General features: G+C 46.3%; 1 protein-coding gene across 1 annotated transcript in view; it reads right to left on the bottom strand.

Moving 5' to 3' along the window:
* The window catches only part of USP20 (ubiquitin specific peptidase 20), a 556,910-nt gene that overhangs the window by 273,527 nt on the left and 265,873 nt on the right, over window positions 1–17,510 (bottom strand). The window contains exon 12 of the mRNA XM_086924837.1: window positions 8,829–8,938. Within this exon, the coding sequence (XP_086780963.1) occupies window positions 8,829–8,938 (110 nt within the window). The remainder of the gene's footprint in view (window positions 1–8,828; window positions 8,939–17,510) is intronic.

Consider the following 17,510-nt stretch of genomic DNA (forward strand, 5'->3'; position numbering starts at 1 on the left):
TCATCTAGTTATGAGCAGTTATTCTGCTACACACACTATGGTGATCATTACTTGCATAAATCTGCACAGCCTAGAAATGTTTTTATGTATAATCAATGGGAACATTGTGCTACACCACCTAAAAGCAGTTCTAAAGCATTTTTTGAGAAATTCAAATACTTCTCAGGGTTTAACACCAGTAATGCAGAAACGTTTTATTACAAACTGTTAGATAAAACAGGAATGAAAACAATGCTGACAAATTCTAAATTGATATATTCAGAAGCATTTTATGACAAAATGATGACATTCGGTTTTGATTATTGGAAAAATAACATTGAAACGAAAACAATTTGGGGTACAAAAGATTGGCAGGTACAAGGCATTGAAGCACTATTTAGAACCTGCATGATACCAGAACAAATGTTTTTAAATGACACAATACACCAAACATCCTGTCTTGGCCTAGCTAAGATCAAAGACCTTAAAACACCGTCTATACCAAAGCCAATACCTGAAAATACAACTGCAGATATTGAGTTAGATGTGTCACAAATTTTACATTTTAACAGAACACATCCTGATTGGAAAAAGTGGTTAATCTGGCCTACTGACACAAACAGCTGTCAAGATAGATTCCTGAATAAAACACAGGGGTTAAAAATGACCAGACTAGACCCGAGATACTCCCAGAGACAACATCCAGGGATAATAACAACATACAGTGTATGGAAACTCTGCCTTGAATGGCTAACATCCTCCACACTGGCTGAAATTAAGCAACACTTGTCTTTACTAAAAGATCGTGCTGATTTGCGCGATTTCATTCTTGGACCACGCAAACAGCGTCAAAAGCGCTTCATAGAGACCAGTATCTATGCTGCTTACAAGAATATATTCGTTGGACAATATTGTATCCTCTGCCTTTGATGTGATAGATAGAGACTTGCTAATGTTACAACATGGCCAATCTCAATTACGTTCTATTATACAATTGGGCTGGACACTGCAAAATCTTCGTTCAGGCTATGTGCCTTGGCGTTTAATCAACACAACGTCATTATTTTCCATTTTTAACCTTACTGATAAACAGATCAGTTTGACACAGAAAGGAGCAGACTATACAATTTTGAGCATCGAAAAACTTGAGAGATTATCATTGACAATGTCAGAGAGTCCTGTCATTGAATGGATAATACACGGAATTATCACCATTCCGATAACAACTTTCCGATTTAAAAAGTGCCTTGAATACATACCTACTGGCCAGTATGAACAATTGGGTAAAGGATATGTAAAATCTGAATGGAAATTACCATACACACATTCTTGCTATAGTGACAGCGACAAAAATGTATTTCTTAGTGGTGAAAATTGTAAACATTCACTAAGAGGTATACTTTTGTGTCAGGGTATTAATTTACACAGAGCATGTGATGGAAATTCTAACAACCTTTCATGCCACCAGCTAGTCACACCTGCAACTCAGATAGAGCCCTTCTTTATGCAACTTGCAAACGGGAGTTACATTCTTAGAACGGATCACAGATGTTGTGGCCTTGTGCCAGGGAAAAGTTATCTAGTAAGCGTAACATCCATGGTCAAATGCTGTATGCAGGCATTGTTCCCGAGTGGGCCTGCAGACACAGTGACTCCAATCTGGCCTCGTCTGAATCTCTATTGTATACGAATTGATACTTTAAGCAAATTGAAGTCTGTGCTTTTGCAGACAACAGTGCCTATAACGTCATCAAAAGAGACGTATGATCTTCTAGTTGCAAGGACAGCTACTGAAGTTCATGAACTTTTATCAACAAATTGCCCCGTGCATTTCGTAGAAATGCTCAGCCAACTCCTTAACATGTCTAGTGCCACAAGCATCCCAGGCATATTTAAGACGATTTTTACGGGACTGCTAACACCTTTGCAAGCAATTTTGGGAATCGTTCCTAATATTGTACACTCTGTTTTTGGCGGCATACCATTATTTTTGGGACTTGTAGCAGGGATTTTATTTTTGATTGTCCTGCTTCGTTATGGCAAGCCAAAGCTCAGACATAGCTCCCATGGGAATGGAAGAGACAATCCTAGCAATGCGCTACCGGGACAGGATAACTAACGTCCTCGGATTGGCCAGGCTGAGAGATCTAAACATGACCTGGTTCCTTTCATTCAGACCTATATGGCAGAACTGTATCTTACCGGTACTTCGATGTATGCTATGCGGAGATGAGTGCGTGTTGGACATCTGTCTCTCACTTCCATCAGCAGTACCAATGGACGTCGATACTTTGCTCAGTCAAATAACGGCTCACGCATTGTGTTGTCCCCAGCGGCTACCAATCCTGATGACGGCATTCGTTGAGACTCCTGTACTACGACTAGGTGGTAACAGTGGAGCGAGTGACAAAAGCAACATCACCCAGGTACGACCTTCTGTGAGCTTTGCAGATCCTGACTATGATGACAGCAATCTTTCTCACACCTGCCAAGTTACAGCGCTATCGAATTTGGTTGAACTGTCACCTGATTTTGTAGACCAATTCTTTGAGAGCCTGTCTGATACGATGTTCTCACCCGTACAGAAACAATAACTTTGGAGAAGCTTTCCGACACACAGAGTTCCCATGAACTCTGAATTCGGCCTTCAGTTTTGAAAAACAAAAACTGCTAAAAGCGTTGGAACTCTATTTCCCCGTTCAAGCATTAATTCTTTTGAATTGGACATTTTTTAATATTGACCTTTTTTGGCACGAACAATTCTTTGCTTAAGGTAAAAACTATTCTTAGAGAACAGAAGCTTCACACTTCTATTTCTAAACACATCTAGAGACATAAACTTACATCAGCCTCTAGCACATTTATTGCAATGCATTTATATGTGATGATTTATCTCGCCCTTCTTCTGTTTCAGAGATATTTCATGTGTAATTCTTTTTGCATAATCGTTCATTGATTTCATATGCAATATTTTTTGAATGATTTCTATGCTTCAAAAATGTACAGTACCTAAATTTCACGTATTACAATATACGCCTATTTCGAATGCATTTATGTATTTTGGGGTGGGCAATGTTACACATGCATCTAATTGCTCTAGTTTTAGTAATTTGATGGACATGAAAACGTGGAGTGGGTGTTGCGTGTTTATCTAAGTTCCTGATCGATACTGTGACCTTATGCCCCTATTCGGCTATAAATCCATTTATTCCCTATATTGGCATAACCGTTCAAGTGCGATATTCAGAAAGTCATCTCTGGCATCACACGAACAGAGCCACATTCCAGAATAGTTCTCTGCCACTTCCTTTGCAACCAATTAGTGCAATGACAGAGCAGAAGTCACTATCTGATATTCCTAGATTAACACTCCGAGTTCTTCAACAAGATAAAAACTCAGCAAACCTGGAAATCCCCGCTTGCTGTGTTTTGATTAGTAATGGAACTCTAATGAGCAACTGATAGCTATCACTTCCTAGTGACATCTTTAATTGACGTCTTATGTCCAGCAAACTTGCATCAAACCAGGCACCTGTCAGGTATAAATACTACCAACGTTGCCTTAAGCAATTGCTGGTGTCCCATTGCTGTTGTATGCTGTATGCAGTACGCTGATGCTGCTGCTGTCCCTTTGGTGGTGAAGCTACTGATACCATTATCGCTGCTAAAGCGCGAACGATGGTGTGGTGAGCTTAGGAGCTGAACAGCCATCCCTCTGCGAAGAGCCCAGCAGATGCCAAGCTGCCCGCGGACGCTGTCCCCCCTCCTCCTCGACGCGCTGAAGAGAGACGCTGCCTTTCTTCTGCTGAGAAATCCAGCTCCAGCGTTTCTAGTCTGCCCTCGCGGGTGACTGGGATACCGAGTGCCTCCTGAAGGAGATACCAGACCTCCATCATTCTATTCAGAGGTATGGTGTTGACTAAACCCTTAGATGAGAATTCTTGAAGCAAACCTTGGCAAAACCAACTTAACTTAAAGCTACTTACTTACTCCCCTTCCACGTGTTAGGCTTAGGTCAGGCACACCGGGGTAGGCTTAGTTAGAAGCACCAGTTGAGTATTTTAGCCTAATGTATATATGACTGTATATATGTTTTATTACTTTTAAACCATTGTATGGCTAAGAAACCATATCAATGCTTTTACAGTATTATCTTGCAATACTTATCTTACTGTAGGTACTTTTTATAATAACAAGTCTTGCAATTGTGGCAATACATTTCTCTTGTACGAGAAGAAAGACTGTTCAATAAATGTTAACCCTTTATTGACAAACGCCCGTCTCTCTATTCTCTACATATCGTGAAAGTAAAATGCACTAACCTGACTGAGTGAAATACATGTCTATTGTTTCACACGACCCTAGAGATTGACTCTTGATCTGAGGAGCAAAGTTGTCATGTTGCACGGTTGTTGGAAAGCTGAATCCCTTCTTGTCTGTGCCAGGGAAGCTGATCCCTTCCTATGCAGAGAAGAAAGTTTCCAGTGACCTCTGAGCTAGTTGGTAACAAACCCAATTAAGTTTAGCATAGTCAGTGGAGGCCTGGAAGATCCGCACTTCTACGTCGATACTACTGTTTATGTTATTCCAATGCGCAGGGCCTAGTGGGAAACTAGGAACTACACTACAATAGCAATGGCTTAAATTAGACAAAAGGACTCACTATCCTTTTTATTTGGCGGCTGGCAGTTCAGTCTCAAAGTGATCCACTGAGATCTAGACAGGAAAGTTCTGAAGCTCTGAAGAGGCTTAGCAGATAAAAAGATAACTCTAGTCTTCAGGTACAACTCTAATAATAAATAACAGTTCTATATCAATATTTTTCTCACAATTTAAGGATTTGCTAAAGGAAATGTTTTGACAGGTGATTGTCTTAACTGAGGAGATTGATTGTTCATCAATAGGTCACATCGCGCATGCCACCACCAGGGCCGGCTCTAGGCTCATGGTGGCCCTGGGCAGGGAGCGTAGGTAGGGGGCCCGGATGAGGGGGTCTGGGCGGGGCGGAGCGCGCAGGCCAGTAAAGAGGGGAGGGGGTCAGGGAGTTTAGAAGTGGAACAGAGCCAGAGGCCGCCAAAACCCTGCCAGGGTCCACCACGCAAATATGTATCCATCCTCAGAGGATTAATATATTAAGGATATATATTGGCGTGGTGGCCCCTGGGGTTTGGTGGCCCTGTGCAGGTGCACAGCTTGCACATGCCTAGAGCCGGCCCTGCCGCCACAAATTCTTGACAGTGCAATTGAGCGATCTAAAAGTACTAGATGTACTGAGAGTCCATCATCTTTAACTGCAACACACTTACAACAAATACAACAAAAGGAACATGATTTAGAAACTTCAATTTAGAAACTGTAATGACAACACAAACTAGATTGCCCCTGAAAGACGAAGTGTCCTCAGAGAATCCAGAACAAGCTTGAATACCTCCTCAATAGCAAGGAAGCGCGTAAAATATTATTCACTAAACAATAGTATTATGACTCACATGTTCAAACAAGCATTTGCAATGCAATAGGTCTCGCATTTGCAAGAATTTGAGCAATTGGCATTGTAAATGACGATGCCTTTTTATTTACGTATTGGTTTTTCAAACATATATAAAAGGCATCGCCATTTACGATTCCAATAGCTTAAACTCTCGCAAATGCGAGACCTATTGCATTGCAAATGCTTGTTTAATATTTTTAATCCTGGAGATATAGGGAATCCCCTTGCTTACAGAAGGGCCCATGGTGCCTTTTGACGCCACAGTGCCCACCACTATTTGCCTCTCTGGTTCCAGTAACAACTCCTGAGCACCAGAAATTCCTGAACACCAGATCAGCAATCATCGGTACAAGCATGCTGTACAGACTGCGCAGCCACAAAACCTTTGTCTGATGTCTCCTATCTGAGACACTGCCATTTTACTCCAGACTAGCACAAAGGCAGAGGCAACTGATATAAACTTCAGACGAGTTTCTTAAAAAACAAAGGAATTATTAGCCCAACAACTTATGCTGAAATACATCATTACTGTCTAATGAATATCTCCTTTCTATCAAAGTGTTTTTCTCTGCTGCATGCGATAGACATGCAAAGCAAGGCGTTGGAATAACACTATGAAAGATGTGTAAGAAGACAGCGTGTCATTGTGCTGCCCTTGCAATGTGCCGACACATCCCAGAGCACCGGGGGTCAGGCAGCGGGTCAGCACACTGCACTAACGTGGTCACACCGGGTCAACCCTGACAACATCAGAGCGGAGGGCGAACATGAATGTCTTGAAATAGATTTATTTTGTCTATTTTGTTAGATTTCATGAGAGGTAGCCCTTTCTCCACTCATGCTGAATGATAACATTCAGATGCAACCCTTACTCGTCTTGACAGCTAACAAGATAAACATTAAAACTTAAAATTAAAATGTAAACATGTTTAACATGTTTGATGCTTTTAGTAAGCAGGGCAGCATGCAGCGCTGCTTATTAAAAGCATCAAATATTTAAAAATACAGTTTGTCGAGCCACAGTTTGCCGAGCCAAAAAAGTCCTGAGTGTCACGCCGCCGGTAAAGCATCCAGTCCCTGTGTGCACATCTTCTGTCCGTCCGCGTGCACATCTGGAATCCGTATTGATTCCAAAAGGCTCTCGCATGGCAAGAGCAGCGCATGCGCGCTGGTAACGCCAGGCGAGACCTAAAAACTACAAATGCAAATATTACATTAATATTCTTCATGACGATAGGGTCCTTCCGCAAAAGGCAACAACAGATATAAGCAAAAAGTTTCAAGTCTATTTCAAGTCTTTATATACTTCTTAGCGATTGGAATCCACCCTTATTAAATCATACTTCTGAAATTTTCTTTTCTTTCAGGCAGATAAAGACATTCAAGCCCAACTAGAGACTCCCATAATCAAATCAGATTTTAGAGCAGCAATACAAAATCTACTCCATAACATATCTCTGGGACCAAATTGGTTTACCGAAACATAGTACAAATCTTACCAGCATCTCTTGCTCTGCCCTCTGATGAAGGTTTACAATTCCTTTTTATACACCAAATAGCTGACAGAAACAAAGATGAAGTCCATTTTGACACTGCTGCTACAATCCCAGAGAATAAAAGCTCCTAGAAACTCTATGGCCTCACTACATAATCTTAAAATATGAACAAGAACTTTGGTCACAGGTGTTAGCCTTTTTAGGCCTTCTCTTTAATCAATGTTATCAGTCAGAATTCGTTAATGGAAGACAAACTTGTGCAAAAATCTGCCTGACTGTTCACCACAAGACATAGCAGAGATCAGTAATACATGATACTTTGTCTTTAAATACGGAAAAGGTATTTAACAGACTTAAATGGTCATTCTTGAACCCTCTGCTTGATAAAACAGGCGTTGTCCAAAACATGAAAATACACCTAGTCAAATTTTAAATGGCAATCGACGAGAATCAAATTAAATTGCTAGGGCGGTCGACCTCAAATCTGGGAAACCAGGCTCGAGTCTCAGCAACAACACTCAACATCGTGTGATCCTGGGCAAATCACTTGATCTCCCTGTGGCTAACAAAAATGAATGTGTCCTTATGTAATGCAACTGGTGCTCATATAAAGCGCTCCAATGCCTTCGAGCCGAATTCAAGATAAATAAAACTCAGAAAAAAGCTGTAAGCTCTAAGATATTAGCAATATTACAACACAATTTATAAATTATAAAGAGAAGTATCTCATTAAAAAGGAGGCAGAGCTCAAGAAGGAAATATCAGGCGATGGACACAAATGGAGAAGGCGCCCTACGTATGCCATATCTCGCCAAAACAAGGAAAGCAACTAAAATCCTGATGCTGCGGTATCTCACATCAGCTGTACTAGCAGCAGTGTTCAGGAGCTCCAGGAAATGTTGGAGAGGATATCATTAGAAAAAGGGGTAAAGGAGAGCAAATGTATCTTAATACTTTCAATCACTGTCACTGTCAAAGGCAAAACCCTTTCACCGCAACTCTTTGGATCTCAATTGGTTTACAAATTCCCATCCCTTATTATTATCCAACCAGACTGTTTGCCACCCGGGAAAACAGAGTATTGATGTCCAACTCTTCTAACCAATACATCCTTATATGAGACGTAATGAAATCGTTACTTCAGCTGGGACGAAAATCGAATAAATAAAGCCGATAAAAAAAGAAAGAAAAGTAAAGTAGCCATCCAAAACAGCCCGCTGCCAAAATGTATTAAAAAGGAGTTCGACTTTTAGGAGTGTTTGCTACTAGACAATCAACAACCTGTCCACTCCCCTCCCCACCCCACTGTTCAGCCCCTCAATGGTACCTCTTGTTGCCCTGCAATGTTCAGTATGGTGGCTCTTCCTGTGTGAGGCACTGGTGCAGCAATGCTCTACAACAGGTCTCATAAACCTGCCTCGCACACAAGTCTATAGCAGGAGTTGAGGCGCAGGAGCAGATCTTCAGTGCATTTCCACCCTAATAAATCCTATAGGATGTTATGCCATTGGAAAAGCATTGAGCAGGCGAGGCAGTACATAATCATTATGGCACATCACGGGAGACGCACAGTCAGGATGGGCTGCATGCATGAGCCACGTCAAGCCAAAGGTGATTTACTACAATATTCTTAGAAGGGATGTGTACACAGTGCTCCTGGTCATGGATGTCATACTGCGTTTATCTTTGGATCAGCTGATTGCAAGACACAGAGCCAGTCAAAGTACAAGAATTGCAAAATGATGTGCATGTGGCTCAGGTGGCTCATGGTACCATCATCAGGATGGTACAAGACTATACATTTTATCATGTGCCATCACTTTAGGTCACACACAGTCAGAATGGATTATGCACACACTTACTCTGTCGCATGTCAGACACTGCACCAGGCTGAGGATAGAGCCATCAAAGATGTCAGAGATCACACTGCGGTAGCGAAGCTCCTTTTTCTTCCCTCTAGACTGCATCTGACCTGAAACCAAAGTCAAACACCATCAGAACATAAATGCATTAAATTAAACATTGCCACATTACCGATAAAGTAAGAATTGCTTCAGTACATGCAACATCATCATCCCTAACTCATCCCAAAGTTGCACACTACTCACAAGTTACAAATATATCCCGAGACCAAAACTACCAGTCTTAGTCAAACTGAAACAAGCAGAGTCCCATTCTCTAGCAAGGCACTAAAACACCTCACAGTATCCCTGCACGCTCCACTTAATACAAGAAACACATGGACTTTCAGGGAAAGGCAGCCGTGCTGGGGGAATATGACAACACTAGGAAGACCAGACATGCAGCCTATGGCATACTGGAAGTATGTACACAGGCTCACACATACCAGCACCCACAATCCCACATGCAGTATAAAGCAAATAATGCAGCACACCACCCGACAAATTCATTTCAACTTACACAGTCCTGAGCTACATTTGCAAACAGGACACACTTTAACTCACACATGGAGAACTCAACCAGCAATGAGGCTTTCACGCACACAGCATTCCTCCTAGCAGTCTAAATCACTTGCACCAGAGCCTAACTCACTCTGACCTGCTGACACACTGTATCCCAAAATAAGGACTTTCCCAAATACAAGAAAAAAGTACATGGGGGTTAAAAAAAACGCACAAAAAAATAAACACAAATGCGGCAAACCCTTGCCCCTTGAAACTCTACCTTAACATTTCTCAAAAAGCTTTGAAAACAAGCCTCTGTAAAGAGAAAGATCTCATAACTGTTGAAGGGCCGGTCGCTCCACGCACCGCACAGCTCCTCGTGAGTGACCTCAGGCTATCACCGCTGCTGCCGCGAGTTTGCATCCTCTGCTAGTATTTTGTGCTTCGAGTATTTTGTGCCCTGTAATTGTGTTGTTGCCCCGTGACTGTTATTTTTGCCACTATTACTGTTATTGTGTTTTTTCCTCACCCTCGCCGCCCCTTGAGACCGCTTTTCCCACCTGTGCACCCCCCCCCCGCTGCCCGATCCCCGCTGCTGCTCTCCTGCGGCCCAGCCCCCTTTTATTTTCTGTATCCTCTCCTCCCTTCCCATTCGCCTCCCCGCTCCCGCCCCCCAGCTGCTTCTCCCTCCCACTTGGCCATTTATTGCGGAGTCTGCGCGGTAGCCAGCTGTGACCTATGACCCTGTTAAAGGGCCGGTCGCTCCACGCACCGCACAGCTCCTCGTGAGTGCGCTCAGGCTATCACCGCTGCTGCCGCGAGTTCGCGTCCTCTGCTAACCAGTATTTTGTGCTTCGTGTATTTTGGGCCTGTAATTGTGTTGTTGTCCCGTGACTGCTATTTTTGCCACTGTTACCGTGATTGTGTTTTTCCTCACCCTCGCCGCCCCTTGAGACCGTTTTTCCCGCATGTGCACCCCCCCGCACCCCGATCCCCGCCGCTGCTCTCCTGCGGCCCGCCCCCTTTTATTTTCTGTATCCTCTCCTCCCTTCCCATTCGCCGCCCCGCTCCCGCCCCCCAGCTGCTTCTCCCTCCCACTTGGCCATTTATTGCGGAGTCTGCGCGGTAGCCAGATGTGACCTATGACCCTGTTAAAGGGCCGGTCGCTCCACGCACCGCACGGCTCCTCGTGAGTGCGCTCAGGCTATCACCGCTGCTGCCGCGAGTTCGCGTCCTCTGCTAACCAGTATTTTGTGCTTCGTGTATTTTGTGCCCTGTAATTTTGTTGTTGCCCCGTGACTGCTATTTTTGCCACTGTTACCGTGATTGTGTTTTTTCCTCACTCTCGCCGCCCCTTGAGACCGCTTTTCCCGCCTGTGCACCCACCCCGCTCCCCGCTCCCCGATCCCCGCCGCTGCTCCTCTGCGGCCCGCCCCCTTTTATTTTCTGTATCCTCTCCTCCCTTCCCATTCGCCGCCCCGCTCCCGGCCTCCCAGCTGCTCCTCCCTCCCACTTCGCCATTAATGGCGGAGTTCGCGTGAACACGCAGCGAACGCGCCGATTGCGCGCCGAAGGCGCGCCAAAGGCAAGCCAGTCTACGCCCGTCTGCGCCTGGACCGCGCTCAGCGCCAGGACCCTTGGCCCTCAGCGACACCAACCCACCCGACTGAACTACGACGACGCCACCCTCCACGCACTCAACACCGGCCGGAACCTCGCCTGTCACCGAGCCACCCCGAAACGCACCCACGGACCCTTCACCTGCCAAGCCTGCAAATTCACCTGCCTCCGGACCTGCACCGCACCCGCCAGACCAGACACCAGCAACAGTCACCTCAAGTGCATCCTGCTCAACACCCGCTCCATCCACAGGCACGCAGTCGAACTCTGGAACCTCCTCGACACAACATCACCAGACATCGTCTTCCTCACAGAAACCTGGATGAACGCCTCCTCAGCCCCCGACATCGCCATTGCCATTCCCATCCCAGATGGCTACAAGATCACAGGAGGGACCACATCAACCAAACCGGAGGGGGCATCGCCATCGTCCACAGAAACACCATCCACATCACAACCAACTCCGAAGACAACCTCACTGCAGCCGAGCACCTTCACTTCCAGATAAACACCGACCCCAAGACCACCCTCCGAGGCACTCTCATCTACAGCCCCACAGGACCACGCACACAGTTCAGCGAAGCCATCGCAGACTTCATCAGCCCGCACGCCCTCACCTCCTCAGACTACATCCTCCTGGGAGACCTCAACTTCCACCTGGAAAACAATGACAACAACACCACCACTACCCTGCTGGACAACCTCGGACTCAAGCAACTGGTGAACACCCACTATGCCGGCCACACGCTTGACCCAGTCTTCTCCTCCAGCAACCACATCGCCTTCAGCCACTCCACCGGACTACACTGGACGGGCCACAGCTGCGTCCACTTCAACTTCAGGAAAACTACAACCCACCACCCGCAGCAGGCTACCCGAAGAAGCTGGAGCAAGATCACCGCTGACCAGCTCACCACCGCCCTGAGCCAAAACCCCACCACCAACGCTACAAACCACAACAAAGCTGCCCGTAACCTCACACAGTGGCTCACCGACTGCGCCGATGCCCTTGCACCGCTGTAGAATCCTCCCAGCAGACCCGGCAGCAAGAATACCTTGTGGTTCACCAACGACCTCAAAGACTCCAAAAAATCCTGCCGTACCCTCGAGAAAGCCTGGCGCCATGACCAGTCGACCCAAAACATGTCAGCCCTCAAGAGCGCCATCCGCAAACACCACTAGCTGATCCGCACCACCAAAAGGACAGCATTCAGAGAACGATTGGACAACAACTCCCACAACAGCAAGGAAATCATCAACATCGTTAAAGAGCTCTCCAACCCCAGCGCCAGCAACAACGACATCACGCCCTCGCAAGACATCTGCGACGCACTCGCCTTATTCTTCCACCTCAAGATCGCCAACATACACAACAGCTTCAGTGCCCAGACAACACACCCAACCACCGAACCAACGCCCCCCACCACCATCCTCAACGCCTGGACCCCTGTCAGCACCGAAGACACCACCCTCATGATGAACACCATCCACTCCGGCTCCCCTACCGACCCCTGTCCACACCACATATTTAACAAAGCCGCCTCCATTATCGCACCCCAAATCCGGTACATCATTAACAACTCCTTTACATCCGCCACCTTTCCGGAGAGCTGGAAACATGCGGAGATCAGCGCCCTCCTGAAGAAACCCACCGCGGACCCCACGGACCTCAAGAACTCCCGCCCCATCTCGCTCCTCCCGTTCCCCGCTAAAGTCATCGAGAAGACCGTCAACAAACAGCTAACCTCCTACCTCGAGACGAACGGATCCCTCGACCCTTCACAGTCCGGATTTCGAGCAAACCACAGCACCGAGACCGCCCACATCGCAGCCACCAACGACATCAGGTCCCTGCTCGACAACGGGGAAACTACTGCCCTCATCCTCCTTGGCCGCATTTGACACAGTCTGCCACCGCACCCTAACAAGCCGCCTCTACCACGACGGAATCCAAGGAAGGGCCCTGGAATGGATCACCTCCTTCCTCTCCGACAGAACTCAGCGAGTCCGCCTCCCTCCCTTCCACTCAACGTCCACCAAGATCATCTGCGGCGTACCTCAAGGCTCCTCGCTCAGCCCCACCCTCTTCAACATCTACATGACCCCCCTCGCAGCCATCGCACGCCAACACAACCTAAACATCATCTCCTACGCCGACGACACCCAGCTGATCCTCTCCCTCACCAACGACCCCGCCACTACCAGAGCCAACCTCCAGGAAGGAATAAAAGACGTCGCAGAATGGATGAAGCTCAGCCGGCTGAAACTGAACTCAGACAAGACGGAAGTCCTCATCCTGGGACCATCCCCCTCTGCCTGGGACGACTCCTGGTGGCCCCCTGCACTGGGCACCGCCCCCAAGCCCACGGACCATGCACGCAATCTAGGCTTCATCCTGGACTCCTCTCTCACGATGACCAAACAAGTCAACACCGTCTCATCATCATGCTTCAACACCCTGCGCATGCTCCGAAAGATCTTCTGGTGGATCCCCACCAACACCAGAAAGACGGTCACCCAGGCCCTCGTTACTACAGGAACTCCCTCTATGCCGGAACCACAGCCAAACTGCAGAAAAGACTCCAACGCATACAGAACGCTTCCGCACGACTCATCCTGGACATACCCCGACACAGCCCCATCTCTGCCCACCTGAGAGACCTGCACTGGCTCCCCGTCAGAAAAAGGATCACGTTCAGGCTCCGCACCCAAGCTAACAAAGCTCTCCCCGACATGGGCCCCGAATACCTCAACAACCGCCTCAGGTTCTACACACCCACCAAACAACTCCGCTCCACTAGCCTCGCCCTCGCCACCGTCCCACAAATTCGCAGAACCACCACCGGATGAAGATCCTTCTCCTACCTGGCTGCCAAGACGTGGAACTCCCTCCCCACCGACCTAAGGCTGACCCAAGACCACCTCTCCTTCAGGAGACATCTCAAGACCTGGCTCTTCGAGCAGAAGCATGAAGGGACCAGACCCTTTCAGTTTGGCTATGAAACTTTCTCACACTCTAACGATGACTCAATTACTGAAACTATCTGCTCACCTGGGCTGTGGAGGCTCTGTCAAAACGTTAGAGCATTGCAAATGAACTCACCCTTCCTCACATACAAATGCTTCATCCAGAATGTAGTATAAGCACTAAGCCCAACTTACATACAGCAGAAATGAATTCTCTGCAGCAGCTTAAATCACTCAAATCTTCAATTATTTGATTATTATTATAATAATAATAAAAGGACATGTGCAGACAATACATACATCAAAAACACAACGTATTTCCATTTTTTTGAAAGTGTAAAACCTCAACATCTCAAAACAAACGAGAGTGTGCGTAAACAGAAAGTGTGTGTGCCGTACAGTGCAATTTGACGGCACGTTAGAAGCAATGTTAAAAGGGTGCAAGACCTCTACATCTCAAAGTAGATTTTAAAAAGGAAATCCAGGCTTCCTTTTTCACACTTTAATGATGTCTGGGCAACTTAGGAGGCAAGCGGGCCGGCATACTCTCTACTGGTGGCCACCAACACCATTGCCTGCCCTAATCTATTACAAGGGCTTGCCTTGCTGCCCCACCCTACCAGGTCATATCGGCGAGGGTAACCAGGCCGGGTTTGGAGAGATTGGGTGACCTATCGTCCACCTTCCTACGTTTTAAGTTTCTGATGAGTACAGGGTGATATTCGCTGGGGCCGACCCCAGGATCTGTGCAGATCTTCTTTGTTGACCTGGGTCCCCACAGCCCATCCTTCTCGACTAGTCTGTGAGGCCACTGAACACACTCCTATCTGTTATGATGTGTTTTTTCAGTTGACTGAAAATTTACTGGGGCGACAGATGCTTCCGGGGAAGGGGAGTTTGGGAGCACAGGGGTTTTATTTCGGAGGTTTAATTTTTTGTTTCGGTTATTGTTCTTTCTCTGCGGCATATGCATTCACAACTCACCAATATCACTCGCATGCTTTTCCCAGTTCACTGAAGCACTCTCCGTGCAAGCCGTACAAGCCTACAGCATTCGGTCCAGCCCTTAGAGGCTGAGTCCTCAGTCCTACCCTATGAGTGACATTACATTCCTCTCCTGGAATGTCAATGGACTCCTGGACTGCATTAAGCAGCCTGCAGTTCTCTTGAATGCCAAATGTGAGGCACCAGTGGTGCCAGATATCCCTGTCTCACAGGATTGGGCAGACTCTCTTTCCGAATTTTTCTAAGAAAAAATTATTACCATGCACAGTTCCTTTCCTTTGAAAGAATATTTAAATACCATACCTCCCCCGCTGACCCCTCCCCCTCTTAGAGGAATTCTTCCAATATAACTCTGAGGAAGTGGCCAAGGCTATGGAAAAAATGTAATCAGGCTCGCCAATTGATCTTGTGTCACCTCGTTTCCTGTCTAAAATTCTTCCGGAGCTTCTGGATAATATCACAACTCTATTCAATTGGTCACTATCAACATCAGTGGTCCCAAAGATCTGGAAAGCAGCAAGTCAGACCAATTCTAAAAAAACCTACTGTAGACCTAAAACTCTTACCCTACTATCACCCAATCTCCCATACTTTGGGAAGGTACTCGAGTCGCTGGTTAACAGGCAGCTCGTAGACCATATTGAGAATCATGGCTTACTCGATCCTTCACAGTCCAGTTTGAGGACCGCACATAGCACTGAAACGGCGCTGGTAGAAGTCACCGACAACATCCGACTTGATTTGGATAGAGGGCAGTCATCCATTCTCATCCTTCTGGACCTATCATCAGCTTTTGACACCATATCCCATAGCATTCTAGAACAACGGCTCTGGGATATTGGTGTCGGGGGGGAAGGCCCTGAAGTGGCTAAAAAGTTATCTAAGTGATCAAGTCACAGCAGTACAAATTGGCGATTTAGTTTCTTGTAGTAGGCCTGTTAAGATGGGAGTGCCACAGGGTTCAATTTTGCGCCCTACGCTATTAAATCTTTATATGACCCCCCTAGCCACGGTGATCAGATCACACGGCTTTGACGCAGTGTAATATGCCAATGACACTCAGATTCTGATCACCCTTGGTCCTGACCCTATGGAGACAAAAACCTGTTTTAAGAACGGTATGTCTCACATAAATAAAAGGATGAACATCAACCACCTACAATTAAACAGAAGCAAGACCGAGATTGTACTTTTTGGTAAAGCTCATGAGCTTTGGCCATATGACTGATGGCCCCAAACCTGGGTCCTTGCCCACCCCTAAAGCAGAGTGTGGAATTTAGGAATTCAAATTGATAATCAATTATCAATGAAAAAACAGGTCAACCATATAATTGGTTCCTGTTTTGGAATTATGCGCAATTTGCGCAAAGTGTTTAAGTGGATCCCGCTAGAAGCCAGGAAACCACTGGTACAGGGACTGATTGTCAGCCGCATGGACTACGGCAACGCTCTGCTGTCAGAAATAAATGTAGACCTCCTTTCTATACTTCAGGTCCTGCAAATTACAGCAGTCAGGCTGGTGCTGAATCTTCCATCAGGAACCCCCTCAGCGCCTAGTCTTAGGCATCTCCACTGGTTACCTGTGAAGAAGAGAAAATGATCTTATGCCTAACACATAAAAACATGTATTATAGGGGTCCAGGCTACTGGAAAAAAAACTCGGCTGGTACCAGCCAAGTCTGCCCTTAAGATCCGGTAACAAATCCCTCCTCACTCCACTCAGAGTGTCAGGATTCTGCATCACCGCGCCTACCTAACTGTTAGGTACTACAACTCCCATGAACCTTTGTTGTGGGAAGTATAAGGGTGGTGGTGACAGGAAGGAAGTTGCACGTAATTCTGAGTCCGTTTTTAGTTTTGCTTTGTGTTGTGTGAAGACCGGGCTGTTTAGCGTCGTGCTGCTGCTTGCTGTTGGGAACTCTCTAAGACTGGCTCGCCCGCTGTTAATGAGGTACTGTGAAATAGAAAGCCGCTGGGAGCATTCATACTCGCGCGCTTTCTTGCTTTGTTTTTGAAGTCCTTGGTTTGGAGGATACGCATCGGCTGATGCGTGCCATTACCGAGATCAGCTGAGCTGGGTTTCAATTTCCGTGGAACTACGCGGAGGCTGCTGCTAGTTGCCGTTCATGGCTTTGTTGTGTTAGAACCATTTTCCTACAGAGAACTGGGAGAAGTAGAGTATTGCGGGGAGTAGGAATGACCCCCGGCAGTTGTTCTTTATTACTGCAAAGACCGGAGTAGCCTGGTGGTCTCAACTACCTATTGCCGGCTAAAGGAATTGTATTTTACTGTATTGAGGTAGCGGATCGTATGGTCGCAACCACACGTTACCGTTACATAGTTTGCAAGAATCTAAAGTTAAAGTGTACACCAACGTTTTTCTTCTCCGTTTTGAGCGGATACAAATTCCTATTAATTACTGTGAAAGGAACATTGCCTGATCGAGTGCCAATAGAGCATTTACTCTACAAACTCTTTTAAGGTTTTTTGAACTAATGACAAGTGAAATACTCAAAGATTAATTTAGAGAAACTGGTCATTAAGTTA

Source organism: Lissotriton vulgaris, chromosome 5 (genome assembly GCF_964263255.1).
Source record: "Lissotriton vulgaris chromosome 5, aLisVul1.2, whole genome shotgun sequence".
NCBI lineage: Eukaryota > Metazoa > Chordata > Amphibia > Caudata > Salamandridae > Lissotriton > Lissotriton vulgaris.